The following is an 18,482-nucleotide window of genomic DNA, read 5'->3' as shown; positions in this document are numbered from 1 at the left end:
AGTTTTTGAGTGTTGTTAGATGTATTGACCTATGATGACCTAAAACAGAATGACTAATAATAATCTCAGTCACTGCTTTCTGAAGATCAGTATTCCCCAGTGGATGAATGGGATCAGATAAATGTTTGCTTTGTTTAACAAGAGGAGGCTGGCCCTATTGGTCCAGCCAATAAGCTTTTCTTTTTTTTTTTCCCACACCAGTATTCCTTTTTAAACCAAAAATTATAGCTCAAAATTATAATTGGGACAGGTTGAAAAGCTTCTCTGTTTTTCAAAGCTTTTTCTGGGCTAACAGTTATGGGGAGCTGGTTTAATTTGAGGAACAAAAAGTTTCATGTGATTAATTGGAGAATGCTTTTAATAAAAAATGTCCTCTTTTAAAAATTTCTCTAGATATACTCAAAGCCTGAAATGGGTGCATGTAGAAGTAAAAATTCATATGTTTAAAAAAAAAGAAAAAAAAGAGGGGAGATGAGGCAGGAAATGATAGAAAAATGCCCTAAGACAATTAGTGGTTTTTAGATAGTAATGAGTGGGGGAGGCTGGAATGAGTTTACCTAAAATTTAAAAAAAAAAAAAAAAAAGTTGAAAATGAACTGTCAGAATCAAAGTTAAGGAGGTTGTGTATGTTTTGATTTTTTAATATATATATTTTTTAATTACTTTAAAAATGTGTGGCTGAAATGGCTAATGCCTATACACTGATAATTACGTCTTTATCACTGGACCTTATTAAGAATCTTTTTGATATTTCCTTTTTCTCTAGTCAACTTGCTTTCATTGACTATTTTCCAATAGTTGATATTCTGAACCTGCAGGTACTATTTTTATTTATACTTTTTTTGGTGGTGGGTTTTTTGTTCCATCTTCTCTGAAATGATCCCTTCTCTACCTGCACTGGAAAGCTAAAATTCCTAGGAAATACACTGCAACTATCTGGATTACATCTTGATCTAGGAATGATGTGCTTCCTACCAATCTCACTTAGACCTTTTGTGAACACAGATATATGTACAAATACATATTAAAATTATGTAGGTTATATTTAGTGTGTTTTGATATAAACATGGAACAACATAACTGTTCAGTTTTTCTGAATTATTATTCTAGGATCAAGACAACTTTTAATCCAACAATCTCAGCCTCCACCTTATTCATCACCTAGAGATGTTCCCCCAGACATATTGTTAGATTCTCCAGAAAGAAAGCAAAAGAAACAAAAGAAAATGAAGTTAGGCAAGGATGAAAAAGACCAGACTGAAAAAGCTGCAATGTATGATATCATTAGTTCTCCTTCCAAGGACTCCACTAAGCTTACATTAAGACTCTCTCGTGTAAGATCTTCGGATATGGACCAGCAGGATGATATGCTTTCTGGTTTGGAAAACAGCAGTATGTCAGAGGGTGATATTCCTTTTAATGTGCAGTACCCAGGACAGACTTCTAAAACACCCGTTACTCCACAGGATGTTAACCGCCCACTAAACGCTGCTCAGTGTTTGCCGCAGCATGAACAGACAGCTTTCCTTCAGGCACAACAAGTGCCTGTTTTACAACAGAACACTTCAGTTGCTGAAAAACAACCTCAAACTCCTGTGGTACAGACACAGCAACAGGTTTCGCAACAAGGAACTATAACGTCATATGATGAAGTAGAATTGGATGCATTGGCTGAAATTGAGCGGATAGAACGTGAATCAGCTATTGAAAGGGAGCGATTTTCAAAAGAAGTGCAAGATAAAGGTAAAAGGATTGTGTGTGTGTATACACTATATATATAATATAAATATATATATGCATATAAACCCCATATATATATATATAAACCTTCCTGTCATTGTCACATAGTTCAATTCTGTTTACTTAGTGTAGGTAGCTCTATGACATTCATCTCCATTCCCCTCCAACAATGAACTGTAATCTCTCATATATGCACATTTTTAATATCTGGTATTCTTTATTTGGGATCTTAATGGATGGAAAGTGAAGTTCTTATGTTTCAGAATTCTTTTTAAGCTACACTTATTTTGAACCATGAGACCGAATGAAGTACAATTGACATTGTTTATAGTTTCTAAAATCCCAGCAGTACCATAAGTAAAAATTTGTAATAAGTTTTGGTAGTTGAATTATTAATTAATTATCTATGTTGCCTAATTTAAGAAAATACAGGAAAACTCTTTTATGCCATTTCTATTCATATCCCAATTTGAATGTAATGTGAAGGAGGTGTTAGACTAAAATCACATCTATTCTTTTAAAGGCACTGTAATGATTGAGTAATATATACTACTATATTGTCTCCAATGTTTGTTCAACTGGATATTCGTTATTATGTAGGCATTACAAGTTTTAGAGAACTACCATATATCTATATGGTCTCTAGCACAGAACCAGATGAGCCTCTGAAATGTTTGCTCTTCACTTCAGTAGCTGTACTGGTTGTCTTAACTGATTTCATTGAATCTATCCTCTTTGATTTTTTTTCTTCCCCCCCGCCGTTGTTAACTGGTTTGAAGGTCTTAGGCTTCAGAAATATCAAAAGTGGATGCAAAACTCACATGTAAATTTTGAAGATGAGATGTGGTTTATAAAGTACATAGTGATAGGTTAACATATATATTTTTCAGAAGCTTCCTCTGCACTGTGTTTAACTTCTGAGGAAAAAATCTTTTATAGTATAATGCTAATTTATTAGATACTCCCAAGAAAAATCTTGCAGAGTAGAAAACGGCGCAGATTCTGATTTTGAAAGTTCCTAGGTGAAAATGGTTGATTTTGGACATACTTGCGTGCAGGCAACTAAATTTACATACGGTTTGGGTCTTTAACCAGCAGAGAGCGCACAAGTTTTCTCCCTGTTCAGAGATATATTTTTTTTCTGTTTTTAAAAATGCCTGGAGAGAGAGAGAGAGTTTGTTGTGTTTGTGTGTGTGTAAATGTTCTTGTTGCAATTACTAAAAGGTATTTCTTATTTGGTAACTAAATCAAGTCTTGTTAGAAAACATTGTGAATATATGGAGAAAATGGGCGCTCACCTCAATAGAGATCTCTACTACTTAAATAGCTACTTTTATATCCCCACACTGGGTAGATTCTCCAGCACATTTTAGCTGAGAAGCATCTCAAAAAATGCAGTATATCTTTGATAGTGCACAGCAGCCTTCAAACACTTAGAGCAAGACTAAAACACTCTTTCTCTTTTGTTCTGGCTTTCAGGAGATGTTGAACATTAGTTGTGAAGTTTGTTTACCATAATTACATAGCCATGGGCAGGCTCCAATTTGTTTCTTTTGGGGAAAGGAATGATTTTTATAGAATGTGATCTCTCCCTTTCACCACTGCTCAATAACCGTCTTACCAAATAAGGATTCCAACCTTATGCTTCCCTTCTACCTGCATCCTCTGCCAGGTCTCAGTTCTTCCTGAGTTCCTGCAATTGCTATGGATCAGGTGCAAGAGTTGCTGCCTTATATTGGGACAAATGATCACCATTTATTCACTGGTGGTAAGTTGCCCCTATGCTAGACAGCAGCTCTTTTCACTTTGGCTGCTGAGGTTTCAGCCATGAATGAATAGTATTGAGTAGAAGGATTTTTAGCAGTCTTGGGACAGATTTCCTGAAAAGCTGTTACCTTGGAGAAATATGATTCTTATTTTTTGGTAACGCTTTTGCCCTTGCTTGTAAGTTTGTACTATGTCTGCAAGTTGATACACTGGGATTGTTCTAGTTATAGCCATTTGGTTTGGTGTGACTGCAGGAGGAAGCTTCCTCTATTGTTCCTATGGGAATATGTCTGTTAGAAATATATCCAGTAACTCCTAAATATGTCATTCATTTTTGTGAAGTTGCTTACTGTATTTATGCAAAACCTGGTATTTGTGCATTTTAGTACATATTCTGTAACTTCAGATCACATTATGTCAAGAAAACAGTGTGATTGTAGCATGTACTCAGTCTAATTAGAATGGGAACGTATAGTGCTAGCTGCTGCTGTACATAGCAAGCGTCCCTATAGAGATCTTACTCTAGATGCTAGCTGTATTGGCTTTGTGTGGCAAGGTTTTGGTAGCAGGGGGGGTTACAGGGGTGGCTTCTGTAAGAAGCTGCTGGAAGCTTCCCCAGTGTTCGAGAGAGCCCATACCAGCCGGCTCTAAGACGGACCCGCCGCCAGCCAAGGCCGAGCCAATCAGTGGTAGTGGTAACGCCTCTGTGATAACATTTTTAAGAAGGAAAAAAGTTGGGACAGACGGTATTCGGCAGCCGGAGAGAGGAGTGAGAACATGTAAGAGAAACAACCCTGCGGACACCAAGGTCAGTGAAGAAGGAGGGGGAGGAGATGCTCCAGGCGCCGGAGCAGAGATTCCCCTGCAGCCCGTGGGGAAGACCATGGTGAGGCAGGCTGTCCCCCTGCAGCCCATGGAGGTCCACGGTGGAGCAGATATCCACCTGCAGCCCATGGAGGACCCCACGCTGGGGCAGGTGGGTTCCCGAAGGAGGCTGTGACCCTGTGGGAAGCCCGCGCTGGAGCAGGCTCCTGGCAGGACCTGCGGATCTGTGGAGAGAGGAGCCCACGGAGCAGGTTTTCTGGCAGGACTTGTGACCCCGTGGGGGGCCCACGCTGGAGCAGTCTGTGCCTGAAGGACTGCACACCGTGGAAAGGACCCATGCTGGAGCAGTTCGTGAAGAACTGCAGCCCGTGGGAAGGACCCACGTTGGAGAAGTTCGTGGAGGACTGTCTCCCGTGGGTGGGACCCCACGCTGGAGCAGGGGAAGAGTGTGATGAGTCCTCCCCCTGAGGCGGATGAAGCGGCAGAAAATAACGTGTGATGAACTGACCGTAAACCCCATCCCTGTCCCCCTGTGCCGCTGGGGGGGGTTGGTAGAGAATCCGGGAGTGAAGTTGTGCCCGGGAAGAAGGGAGGGGTGGAGGGAAGGTGTTCTGAGATTTAGTTTTATTTCTCATTACCCTACTCCGGTTGATTTGTAATAAATCGAGTTAATTTTCCCCAAACTGAGTCTGTTTTGCCCATGACGGTAATTGGTGAGTGATCTCTCCTATCCTTATCTCGACCCACAAGCTCTTTGTTATATTTTCTCTCCCCTGTCCAGCTGAGAAGGAGGGGGAGTGATAGAACGGCTCTGGTGGGCACCTGGCGTTCAGCCAGGGTTAACCCATCACACTAGCACATGCTAAAATCTGCATGAAAGCATCTTTGCTACTTTTGTAATTGAGGCATGGGAATACATATTACAGTCACACTACACTCTCTATGTAGGCACACATTGTCTTCCATAAATTACTTTGAGTAGAATTGTACTCGCAAGTTTTGATAGAAGATTAGTGGTCTCTTCTGTCCTTTTTTAGACATGAAATCTCTACAGTACTATGCTTCATCAGAGGTCTTCAGATGCTTCTTTTTTAACAATAAGGCTTTGGATGGATATGACATGTTTTTTCTGAGGTTGGGAACCAGTAGTGCAGTGGAACTGTTTATTCCAGAGGAGAGGCGGAGATATTTTTTGGGGAGTTTCTTGCTAAAAATTATACAACTACTACACTTGCCTAAGGCAATGCTAAGGTCTTTTTTTTTTTTTAATGCTGAGGCCCTTTTATAATGTTTGGTACAGGTGAGAAATGGAGATTGGAATCCTTTGGAAATTATAGTACTTTCTGTAATAAATTCCTAATTCTAACAAAACTGTTAAAATATTTAGCTTCCACCAAACAAAGTCTCAAAATAGGAGGCAGTCTCCATTCCAGAGGTGGAACTAACACAGGGTTTTGCAGAAGCGCTGCTTTCTTTGAAAAGCAGTGTATCTTTCTGGAACCTGATTGTCATGCTTTTGCTTTCTGAAAAAAGAATTCTTAGTGCAAAAATCACTAATGCAAAATCTGGCAGGTTTGACCTAATGTCTATCAGATATGCATAAAGAGAGATTTTATAATATAGACTTTTTGTCTCCATATCTGAGTGCTTTTCAGAGCTCTGTTTTTATAGTTCTATCCTTTTGGTCTATTTGGATCTTGGATTAAGTGGATTATATGGTCTTTTCATCATGATAGAGACGTGCAAAATTTGAAAAAGTTGGTTTTGTCCTTGTCCTCTGTGTGGAAGGACAAGAGTCCATCCCCTCTTCCTACTTTTTCCATCAAGAAAGTCTCTCTGTATGGATTAATTTTGCAATTAATTTGTCTGTATCTGTATCTCTTGTTTGGAGATCAAGGCACTCAGCACCAAAAGTTACATTCTAATACATCTATTATGTTTAATAGCCTCAGAACAAATAAATAAGTCCATGGAACATGACAAGCCTCAGGTTTTCAGTTCCCATTGCCTCCCTCACAATGGCCTCTATACCCTCATCAGGTACAAGTTGTCAATCAATACTAGATCATATCTTCTCTTTTGAAAGGATGTGTAACATCACAGATAGATCCATCTATTGTTTATCAAGACTCAGATTATTTGAGTTGGAAAAAAGTGATTCAGAAGGGTTAATACAGAAAGGGATTATCTTTTTCCACAACAGTCGACAACAAGTGAACCATCCTCTGCTTAGGCACATCAGGATACCTTTCTAAAGAAATTAGAAATAATGAAGCTTCACGCATACTTTCTTATAATCACTGCCAGTAGTCACATTTCCTGTACTACTTGGTGCTCTTGAATGCTTTCGAAACAAGCAGAGGTCCATATTCTGAACCTATTTTGTTCACTTAACTGGAGCTGTGCTTAGTTCACATTCTGAAGTCGACTACACCAAGAAAGTACAGGGAATCCTGTGGAGTTTTAGAAAATTATGTCCTGGGAATTTCTGTTCTTCTCAGGAATCTTTTTTTCCTTGGGGGGGGAGGTGTTGAGAGAGAAATTTCATTTTGGTAACCTCAGTTCTTTGCATTAACTCATACTTTGCCACTGTTCAGATACAAGTGGGTTATTTTTGTTTATAGTCAAGTACTTCAAAGCTAGTCAGTCACTTTCAGTCTAAACCTTTCCCAGAACATTACATTAAGTTCTTCTTGTTCATAAAGGCTTAGACCTGCTACTGAATTAATTTTCAGGTTCAAGGTTTCTACCTCAAGATCTTTCATGCTTTTCTAAAATCCCCAAATACTGTGAATCAAAAATATTTAAGATATTAATGTTAAAAGGAGCTCTGAGTCTTCTAGAAAGGGGAAAAGGGAAGATAACCTTGAAAATTACTTGAAAAAACAGAAAGCAACCCATCTTTTTTCAGAGACTCTTTTTCAAATTGCTTTAGCTTTTTATTTTATTCAGATTTGCTAAATTTTAGTTTGAGCTCTTCCATACATAGTATTGTGTGTTCACTGTTAGATTTTAGGCTACTTCAAAGACACTTTTATATAATGCAGCTGTCTTAACAGATTAAGGAGTTCTACTTTTACTTGTAAAAGGCACTGTTCTCTGGAGTTTGTGAGAAGAGTCATGAAATCATTAATCACTAACCGTTTTATTGGGAGGCTGGTTTTTTTTTTTAAAACTTAAAAGCATAGAAGCATTTTTTAAATGAGACAAACCTACTTGTTTCTGTGGGGTTTTTTCCCCTATATATTTTACCTCTGAGGATCCATTTTACCCACTTTGGAATCTTACTGTAGATTCTTTGAATTAGGAAGAAGTGAAGCTGTAATAACTTTATTTCTAATAATTGGATCAGTTAGGGGGCATTTGGATGCCTGCTGTGGGCCCTTCTTTTTTTAGTTCATTCTGAGCCCATAGCAGCAGACAAACACATCCCAAGAGTGTGAATCTGTCGGAGCAAAACTCAAAACTACAGTTATAGGTAAGTAAACTTTTTCTCTTACCTTTTAAGTTCTTATCCAGCTCCTCTCCCTTTCTCCCCATTACCCGTCTCCCCCCCCAAAAGTCCCCCAAAGAGGAGACTAACAGAAGAACACTATTAAGAATTAATAGTTTGTTTACATCTAATTTTATGTAGCCAATGAATGAAATGACAGAATGTGTAATTATAACTAGTATATTACCATTAATTTCCAAAAATATGTTATAGGGGTTTTATTTACTTAAAAATGGAGATACGAGTGTAGTCATTTGTATAGTAATCTTGCAGAAGATTACAGTCACTAATACCAGAAGATGAAATGAGACAGTGTAAAATATAAATGATTGTGTCTCTATGTAGTAGGACAGTGTAAGAATCAGGTACCCTGTATTTTGTGTATATAAACTTTCATTAGGTCTGCATTTTGTAGTGTTAGGTAATGGATGAAATTGGCACCTCATGTAGCTTTCCCAAGAAAAAGCAGGTTTGCAACGTTCAGTTCCTATAGATGAGGGACTTTTTTTGGTTTGTGTTCAGATGTGTTTTAAGAAAAGTAAGGGGAAGAAATTCCTCTTCTATCTAGAGAAATTGCAATGAAGTGTTGCAATGTTTCCATCTATCTAGGAAAAATTACTTTCTTTTATATTTTTGTAAAGAATGAAATACTGATTGAGTGAAAAATATGTTTGTTTTTTTTAAAAAGTAGAGGCACATTTTTTTAATAGTGTTTACTTTCTTTTGGTGCTCTTGAGTAACATGAAAGCAAATTCCCACATTTATCCCAGGTTGTGCTTTACATAGGGTAACACAGAAACCTGCTCTTGTAAGCAGGTGTAGAAAATAACTAAAACCCAGAAGTTTGGTAAGAAGTGTATTTTATTTTTATCTGTAGTGTAAACTAAGATTAGAAAATGAAATACAGTTTGCACGTAGCATATGCCCTTGATTGTACCTGTTAAATGGATGGGAAGATTTATAATATTACTTACCCAGTAATGACTTAATTTTGTTCTGGGACAGTCACTTCTCTATAATGGATTTAAATCTTGATAAAGTAACGGCATGTATAATTAATAAAGCTTATTAACAGTTTAAGCCTGGCATTTCTATAGTTCATAGTCACTAAGTTCACTCCAACATCAACCTAAGATGACACAGTCTTTTTTTCATTATTATCCTGTATAAATGTTACTGGATCTAGTTAATTGAAGATATTTTTGAATGCAAGGTATGATGTCAGAATGAAATCAACATCTGGAAGGGAGATTAAAAGTGTTCACCAATAAATTTCAAATTCATTTGCTTATTTCTAAAGTTTGTTGTTCCTACAAATGAATTTGAAACTAATTGGATATGTTAATCTGTAAGTGATACATAAAATAAAAGTAGTTTTCATTAAGTCTTCTGTTAGTGTGTTGCATTTTTCTTGTGAAATTAGGTGCTACGTGTATTTCAAAAGTAATTGCACTTCAGGTTTTGCTCAGGTTTTTTAACAATTGAGTTTATAAAACTGTAATTCTTCACAAAGCAATCACACGGATAAAACCCAGAATTTGTGTCAGAAAAATCTATCTCATAAATACATTGAAATCATATTGTTTGTAAAAGCAATATTAAATTCAGGGAGGTTAAATTACAGCTTCTAATCTCTAAACAAGTGGAGATGCTTGATTATAATTTGCTGTAGTTCAATTCTTGTTATTTTCTAGTGTAATATTTCTTTTGTATTACTATAGTTGACAGGGAATAATGAGTTACCAAACATCCTTAAGTAGAAAAATTCGTAAGATCATATTTCATTCTCCAGTTATGCTGATTACGTTATTGTCATATTTAAGAAAACAAGCAGAACTTTACCAAAATGAAGATTCTGAATTCTGCTACACCCTAAGGCATTTCAGAGACTCCTGTAGTCTTTTTGGTGGTTTTTTTGGTTGTTTGTTTTTTTTCCTGAATTAGTTTGGACATCCCTCCTGATGGGCTTTCTTTTTTGCATAGCGACCAGAAGTTTGATAAAGTCTCTTAACAGATTGCTAAAAATTAGCAGCTGTTTCTGTTCAGATTCTCAGAAATCCCTTCCTCTGAACTGCAGCAGCTGGAAGCCCTCTGGTCTCTACTTTGGAGCCTTTGGAATTATGTTCTGTTCTATAAAGCTTCCTATACCAGGATCATGACTGTACTTTCTTAGTTTCTTCTGTAAGGGAGCAAGCAGTGAGACTAAAATTTTTGACTTATGTTTGCTGAGTCTCTCCTTCAAAGGTTGGAGCTAGCGCTGTGGGAATCTCTTCTACTGATAGGAAGGGGTCTCTTTGGTTTAATTCTTTGCTTATTAGAATACGGTTTGGGGGGGAAGTCAGGTGAGAGCAAACTCTCATGGCCAGTAATGCTGAATGTTCATGAAAGAGTAGAAAGATAAGAATGGATATTTGCCCTCACTCCATTGATAGGTCATCCATCAGTACCATTAAAGTAATTTTAAATCTTCCTTGTATCCAGATTATATTGATTGGTTTAGATTCTTGTCTACAGAACACTGTTGGTTGGGGGGGACAGGGCGCTTGGACAGCTTTGAAGAGATCTGTGAAAAATAACTAGGAAAAGAAAACAGTTGTCAGTAAACATAGATTTGTTATTTAGGCATATGGTTATGTGTTATTGGTTGAAAATTCCTAGTCTTGACTGTTAGCTTAAATAAGATAAGCTTGTAATTGGCCTCTGGCTGACTTGTCTTTGATGTTCAAAAATGGAAGGTTTGACAATAAGTAATAACTGCTTAGGACTGGCATATTTGGTATAAATTTATTCATTGCTGATTTAAATAATGCAAATAAGTGATATTTCAAATGAGTGGAGGCATATCCCAATAATCTCTGAAGAGTGTTAGAGCTTTAAAATATTAAACTCTTAACTGTTATGCTTTAAAAAAAGAAAGTTTGTACTGGAGTCATCAAAATGGTTCATCCAGAATTCAGCATTAGAGGATCAATCTTCTTTGTGGTTCTGAAGAGGAGTACATTCACATTTAACCATCTTGGATATGAAGTCTCCAACTGAATCCCTTACAAGGTATAAATGGGGAAGTGGTAATTTATCTGTTGTGTCTTCAAGATCATTCAAGATCATTCAGAAATCTCTGGATTTTAAAGTCTACCAAACAGTATTAATAGAGCAGAGTGTTACTATTCTGCTAAAACAAAGCTCAGCAACTATGCATGTGGTTCTTATTTAGACTTGTTACCTTTTCACAGGTATTTACAAAAGGTCCATTTCAGTTTGCTAGGACAAGCAGTTCTAGAAGTTTTTAGACTATCATCCTATTATACTCATTTGTTGAAAGAGTTTAATCTGCGACTTAAGACAATCATCGGGTTTGCAAGAAAGCAGTAACATCGGAGACTTCAGCACTAGTGGTGTTCTGGCTGCTGCTTTGGAAAGATTTCAGATTAAATGGAAGAATGGAGATACTTCTTTAATACAGCTCCCCTCATCCAGCTGCTGTCCCTAATACTTGCTCAGCTTCCGAGTATATCCGTTTTCAGGATGGATATTCTTCAAATCACGATTGACTTGTAGTTTCAGCAGAAATGTATTCAAAGGTATCTGTGGTTATTCCAGTGCAATGTGTTTTTGCACAAAGGTTCTGCAGTAATTAATTAATTTCTAAATCTGAAAGTACTCATTGTTTTGACACGCAGATATTTCCAAAGATGAAGGCCACAACCTGTCTCCAGGAATACTGTTCATAACAGGACAGGTGAGACATAACTGCTTGGAAATCCAGCTAACCTTTTTTTCCATTTCAAACTTGTGGTTCCTGTAAAATTTTGTTTCTTGCACCACAGTGACCCATTTAATTTGACAGAACATCTCTGCTATTTTTTAGAATAAGGTAGCTTATGATCTTGCTTTGAGTACCAAGGTACTGCTTTTTGGTGAGCATGTTGCAATGTAAAGAGAACATCCATGCAGATTTGCCAAGCCAAAAGAATGCATACATAGGAGAATAACTGGGATCAGACTGTACTCTGAACTGTCATAAATTTGTTCAAGGAGTTGGACAAAATGTAGATACATTTTGGATGTATCTACATTCTTGGGGGAGAGGAGTGAATAATGTTTCTAAAAAGAAAAGAATCTGAAAACAACAAACTTGGATGCCTGATCTCTAATATAGTCAGAAAGCTCTTCTGTGGCTTACTACATATTCCTTTTATTACGAAAACTGTTACAAAGAGTAAAGCAAAAAGATCCTGATCACACTTTATTGGTCTCAAGAGCTTGCGAGCCTACCTGTTCAGAACTGTGGCAAGCTTTGAACCTAGGTCTGCAGCATTTGAAAGAAAAATATTAGTCTGATATTTTGGCAAAGTCCTAGATCCTGATAATAAAAAGAAATTCTACTGTCTATGGAATGAAGTGGACGAAGCTTGGATGCTGATACCTTGAAGGATATGAAGTATATTTGAATGGATATTGTAAAAGTTCCTAAGTTCATCTGTTTGTTAAGACCTTAAGGGGTCTTGGGACTCATGCCTTAACAAGGCAGATTTATGCAAACTTGCATATATTTGATTGTAAAAGAGAAGACCTGAAGACATCTGTTTTCAGAGGTTAATTATTCTCTCCTCACTTCTCTGATACTCTATTGATTATCCTCATATAGTTCAAAGTGAGTTCAAGATTTGTTAAAGCCCTCAAAGCCCAATGGTGTTTTTCACCTTTCATATTTCTGCAGCTATGATGGCAACCTAAAAAGTTTTTGTGCTCATTCAGTGGAGTTTTTCCATTATGCTCAATGAAGATAGTGGTACTATGTACTCATCCTACCTTTAATGCCCTAGTTCAACCTGATATTTTCATATACTTGGGCCAGCTTTTTTGTCCTAGATCCAGAAATCTCATAGAGGCAAAACAGTAATGATCAAGTCTAGTTCTGAGGATCACCATCAAGATGCACTGGAAATATGAAGAAATCTGTAATCTGTAACTCCATCTGCAATCACCTTGTCATTTAGGAAAAGAAAACTTTGAAGGCATCCCTTTCTTCTCAGATAAGATGTCAATAGGTTGTGGTTATAACTTACTAAAACATCAGTACTCAGTTGTGAAGAGAAATGAAGAAGGTGCATCAAAAGAGCTCTGTATTTAGAGGGAATATGCCAAGTTGTGATGTGATCATCTATTTATATGTTCTCAACTTACAATTTGACATTTTGGATGATGATGAAGAGCAGCATTTTGAGCCTGGTCAGTTATGGAAGTTCAAAAGAGAAAATTGGTCCTACCTGAATTGTTTTGGTTGTTTAATCTTGGAGCCCTCAGCATGAGGGCTCTGAAAGGTGAGTTTTGGTTGATCCAGCTACAGCAGTTTAAGGCATCACAGCTCCTGGCCATTTGCCTTGCTCCTACAGTAGGGGTAGCAGAAAGAAATGTTTGCTTGGCTCTTAACTGACTTGTTCAGTCTGGTAGGTTAATGCAAACCATCTTCACTAGTGCCTTAAGCTGATGCACTGGACAATGAAATGCACTTGTGGAAATGTGAATGTGTGTTCCCTTCTGCTACAGGTGATAACTTCAGTTAAAGGAACGGGGCAGATAACTGGTAACAGTAATGTCTTAAAGGCTACTGTTAGATCCACCATCAGAGCTTTACAGGACTTTTTCGGTGTGGCTGACATTTCTGGGATAAAATGAAAAAGCTGACTGACTTTTTCCTAAGAACACAAGTTTCTCAATTTGTGTTTCAAAATTTAAAGAGTTTTAATTGAGAAATAAGGTAGTGATATGTGTGTGTGTATGTATGTATATTAATGTATATGTTTTTAAAAAAAAAATCAAATTTGAAATCTGTCAGTCTGGAAGCTTCTACTTCATGGCCATTCCTAAGACCTGCCATGAAGCTCAGTGAGGTCAAAGCCCTTTTAGTCACAGGGAGAAAAAGAATTTTTGTCACTGCATGAAGGTTTCAAAAAAATACATTTGTTTTAATAAGTAGTGTAGGGAAGTTAATCTATATAAGCTCTCATATGAATCCAACAGTAGTTGTTGTACAGAAAAAGCAAAAATCGCCATGCTAAAAAGCTGCACCTTCGATTTGGCAAATTTATTTTGCTTCATATGTCTACCATAAAGTTGGCAGGCGTTCCTACAGGTTTTTGTTGAACTTTTAAAAATTCCTTATTCCAGTTTCTGCATGGAGTTTATTGTATCTGTCTTTACTGTCTTCCAGCCATTAAATGTTGTACATAATTTTGGAGTTTTAGGAAGTTAGAGATATACAAATAGATTTGAGAATGAAAATGATGGAAAAAAAACACAAACCTGTTCACGTCACTGGAATTGACCATATTGCTACTTGTTACTGTGTTCTAATGTTAATTTTGGAGATGATCCTTCAAAGTTTTAATTCTTCTGAATAAGAATCTTCTACAAATATAGAAGAAATTAGAAGTCATATGTTATAATTCTGGTTTACAACTTGAGAGGTTGGGGTTTTTTTCCTTAGAGTTTAATTCCCTCTTCCTTGACTGCATCCTCCTTACCCTTCCCCTGCTCCCAAAAAGAGAGCTGGCTCATTGCATCTGGTGATAAGGCACCACAAATCTGGGCACAAAATAAGTTCTTTTTCTTATATTGCATTTGTGGTCTAGACATTTTGACAACAGATCTACAACAGAATTTCCAACCTGTGTTTGGTCATTACTTAGACTTAAAATCATATTCCCTGATTACAGAGAAAATCATTGGTTTTTTTGACAAATTACAAAATGATAGTTGAGAAATGAGAATATAAGCCTTAGTGCAGGTAGGGCTTTTGAGTTTCATGTCAGAAATTAATTTTAGAGTACCATGTTGGTAATATAAATAGGTTGTATTTTAAATGAATAGAACATACTCTTTTTGATATTTCCATGTGCTTCTCATTTTATGAATTCTACCAAATTACAGGGTGTGTGGTTGGCTCACTTTTTATTTTTCTGTATTCTACTCTTAATGATTTTTTTTTTTAGTGTAAACTGAAAGGATTATTGCAGAGTCAAGCTCTTGACACTACATAAAATTATCACTGAACTTTTTCTTTCATCCATGAAAAGCATTATGGTTGCAAAGGGAAAATACGCTTTTAAGTGTGTAGTGGCCCCCCACCTAATACATATGTGTTATGGTATAGACTCCAACTCTTGATATACTCCTTGTTTCAAAGAGAAGCATGGAGTATTGGAGTTATTTTAATAATTTTTGTTCATTGCTCGTGTTCTGTGGCTACAATATGTGTGAAGTCCAACTGATGCACTGAACCAAGTAGGGAAAACCTCTGTCATTGCAGATCCTTGCTTAGTTCATGTATAATGAAGCAGGCTGAATCTGCAAAAGATAATCTTTTATAGTAGTATTCCTCAAAACTTGCTTCAAGTGTAAATTGATTTTTTTTTTTTTTTGGTCGTTATGTATTGCAGCTGCTTTCTTAGATGGTTCTCTTGGGAATTTTACAGGGACTTTGATTTCATATGTTTTGAGGGTGTTTTTTTAATGATTAATTGGCACATGTGGTAGACTGACAACAAATGATAGTCTGAATACATTAAAAAGTATTAGTTAGAGAAGTTATATTCTTGCTTTTAAATTCAATGAGTTTTGTTGTATGTGCACATACATGCTGAGGAGGATTAATTGGTGGGGGTGGAGGGGAATGGACATTTTCGCTTGGACTTTTACCTGTTTCTATATACAGCATTTGTGATTTTTCTCTTTTAATTTGCAGATAAGCCTCTGAAGAAGCGAAAACAAGAAAACAAACCACAGGAGGCTGGAGGTGCTACTGGAGGAAATAGAGCAGCTTCTCAGGAGGCAGGTTCTGCAGGAAATGGGGCGAGGCCAGCGTTGATGGTTAGTATTGATCTGCAGCAAGCAGGAAGAGCGGACTCTCAGGCAACAGTAACTCAGGATTTGGACACCATCAAAAAACCTGAAGAAATTAAGCAGTATAATGATGGGTTTGTGTGTGTTCCCCAAGAAGACACTGTTGGAGTTCTTAAATTTAAACCTGAAAACCATCCCGAGATTTTTAGGAAAACGTCAGACTTCGAGGGTCAAAAGACAGATATCCAGCAAAATGAAAACAGACAAATGGAATTTCAGCAAAATGTGAGCACGTGGTTGGAAAGTAAACACAATGAGAACAAACAGGTAGAAGCTAAACATGAAAGCAAGCATGAAAGCAGACAAATGGAAGTGCAACACAATGAGAACAGACAGACAGAATCAAAACAAAATGAGAGCAGGCAAATGGAGATGAGACAAAATGAGGGAAAACAAAATAATGGCAAGCAGGAAATAAGGCAGAGGCCTGAAATGACAAAACAGAAGAGTGAAGGCAGGCCCGAAACACCAAAACATAGACATGATAACAGGAGGGACTTGAGTAAACCATTGTCAGATAAGAAAATTGAAATATCTAGGCATAAACTAGATGTGAAATCTGATCCTTCAAGGATAAAATCTGAAGGTAGATCTGATCCAACAAAACAAAGGCCTGATGGGCATTCAGTTTCTGATACACCGAGGCGTGACCATGATAGCCTTAAACAAAGATCTGAGGACAGGGAGGAGTCAGAGAGATACAGAGGAGATCCATCCAAGATTAGAAGGCCTGAATATTTGAGATCCTCAAACAAAAATGAACATGATTCTAAGCATAGTATTAAATCTGATGGTTCAAAGATTGAGAAATTTGAAAGGAAACATAGACATGAGTCTGGTGAATCAAGGGAAAGGTTTTCTTCTGGAGATCAGAAATCAAGACCTGACAGCCCTCGCATTAAACAGGAAGGTAAAGGAGATTCTAGTAAATCAAGACCTGATAAACCTGGTTTTAAATCACCCAACAGCAAGGATGAACGAAGGACAGATGGTAATAAGAGTAAAGTAGATAGTAATAAAGCACATGCTGACAATAAAGCAGAGTTTCCCAGTTATTTGTTGGGGGCAAGATCTGGTGCATTGAAACATTTTGTCATTCCAAAAATCAAGCGTGATAAAGATGGCAATGTCACTCAGGAGTCAAGGAAAACTGAATTTAAAGGTGAACAGAAGGACAAAGTAGAGAAGATTGGGCTAGTTGAAGATCTAAATAAAGGAGCTAAGCCTGTAGTTGTCCTTCAAAAGCTTTCATTGGATGATGTGCAGAAATTTATTAAGGATAGAGAAGATAAATCAAGGGGCTCTTGTTTTAAACCAAACAAGAACAAGTCATCCAAATCTAATAAAGGTAAGATTTTTTTAATGTTAATTGCATTATATCTTGTACACTCCTGTTCTTTTAGATTTGCTACTCCTGTGGTTAGAAATTAAATACAAACGTTTGATAGTTTATATACTTGCTTATATGGTGATTTTGGGGAACAAAGTGAAACTTGTCTATGGGATTGTCGTTATTGGAAATCTTGCTACAGTGTAACTGAAATGATTTGTTTACTCCAATGCAAGTTCCTAATGTGGGAACACTTAAATAGTCTTAAGCTGTACTTCAGCTACATTAGTTTAATCTGGTAATTTATCTAGTTAAACATAACTGCTATATGAATGATTTAAACTGGTTTAAGTGTGTCTGTATAAGGGACTGGTACTACTGTAACTAAATCAATGTAGCTGGAGTGGTGGGAAATACTGTGTATACAAGCCCTAAGATTCTTGTATCTTTTTAATTGGAAATGAAATATGGTTTTTCCAAGGGATGTTTTGACATGATGAAATAAGAAGGCAGTTACAAAGTCCCATCTGCCTCTTTTACACTATAAATACAACTCTGTTGGGAAGCCTCCACACTTTAGGCTGTGTGACAATAAGCTTACAAAAAGGTTCTGTCTTTAGAAGTCAGATATTGTTGTCTCTATGATCCAGTGTATGTGGAAAGAGGAAAGGAAGTTGTAAACAATTGGCTGGCATTTTCAAATTATTAATATGAACAGGAAATTATTCAGAATAGTTTGTAGGTTTAATATTTGATTGATTGTCTCATCTGCAGATTTAACAGGTTTTTTTATAAGATTGCTTTTCTTCTTGGTGCTATAATTTTGGCTTCTTTGGTTTCAGACTGAAGTAGATCATTTCATGCTGTGAAATCAATGTTACTAACTGGTCAGGGTTCCTTTCTTTTTTAATGTTTAGCATTTAAAGCATTTAAATTTCTTACATAGTTATGTTTATAGAGCTGTCATGTCTCAAAAATAGACAAATAAAGTGGCAGGAGAGAGGATTTCAGCGGTATACAGGATTATTTATGAATGCAGTTCCAGGTATATCATTGCTCATGAATTCGAGAATGTTTTCTTACAAAGTTGATCTGATAAGAAATGATGTAGAAATCATCTTTGTGAATGTATAACTATGTTTATGTGCATGTATACAGAGTTGATATCTGTATAATGAATTTATTGTGCTACATCTGTTCTTTATCTACTAACCTGATTGTATTGACTCTTAAAGACTTAATAATTCAGGATGAGTATTACTTATTTGTAAAATATTAGCCTCCTTGTTAAATATTTTCTCTTTATCCTGGAAATATGAACATTTCCCCTCTCCCTTTTTGAGGTTCAGAACAGGCAAAATTTCCATTTCTAACAATAATAGGTATCTAGAGTCAGACATAAAATTATGACATCTTTGCTGT

The 18,482-nt window shown here is 36.7% G+C and overlaps 1 protein-coding gene across 6 annotated transcripts in view; it reads left to right on the top strand.

Annotated features, from left to right (window-relative positions):
* Window positions 1-18,482, top strand: part of LOC128136275 (nipped-B-like protein) — a 187,172-nt gene that overhangs the window by 108,158 nt on the left and 60,532 nt on the right. For 3 of the 6 annotated variants that reach the window (XM_052775524.1, XM_052775525.1, XM_052775527.1), the window contains 2 exons: window positions 1,111-1,743; window positions 15,573-17,078. In XM_052775524.1, the coding sequence (XP_052631484.1) occupies window positions 1,111-1,743; window positions 15,573-17,078 (2,139 nt within the window). Of the gene's footprint in view, window positions 1-1,110; window positions 1,744-12,795; window positions 13,150-15,572; window positions 17,079-18,482 lie in introns of those variants that run through there. The other 3 variants (XM_052775529.1, XM_052775528.1, XM_052775530.1) reach the window with 3 other exon arrangements.

Source organism: Harpia harpyja, chromosome W (genome assembly GCF_026419915.1).
Source record: "Harpia harpyja isolate bHarHar1 chromosome W, bHarHar1 primary haplotype, whole genome shotgun sequence".
NCBI classification, from domain to species: Eukaryota; Metazoa; Chordata; class Aves; order Accipitriformes; family Accipitridae; genus Harpia; species Harpia harpyja.
Note: the sequence above shows the minus strand (reverse complement) of the source record. Positions and strands in the feature narration are given on the sequence as shown.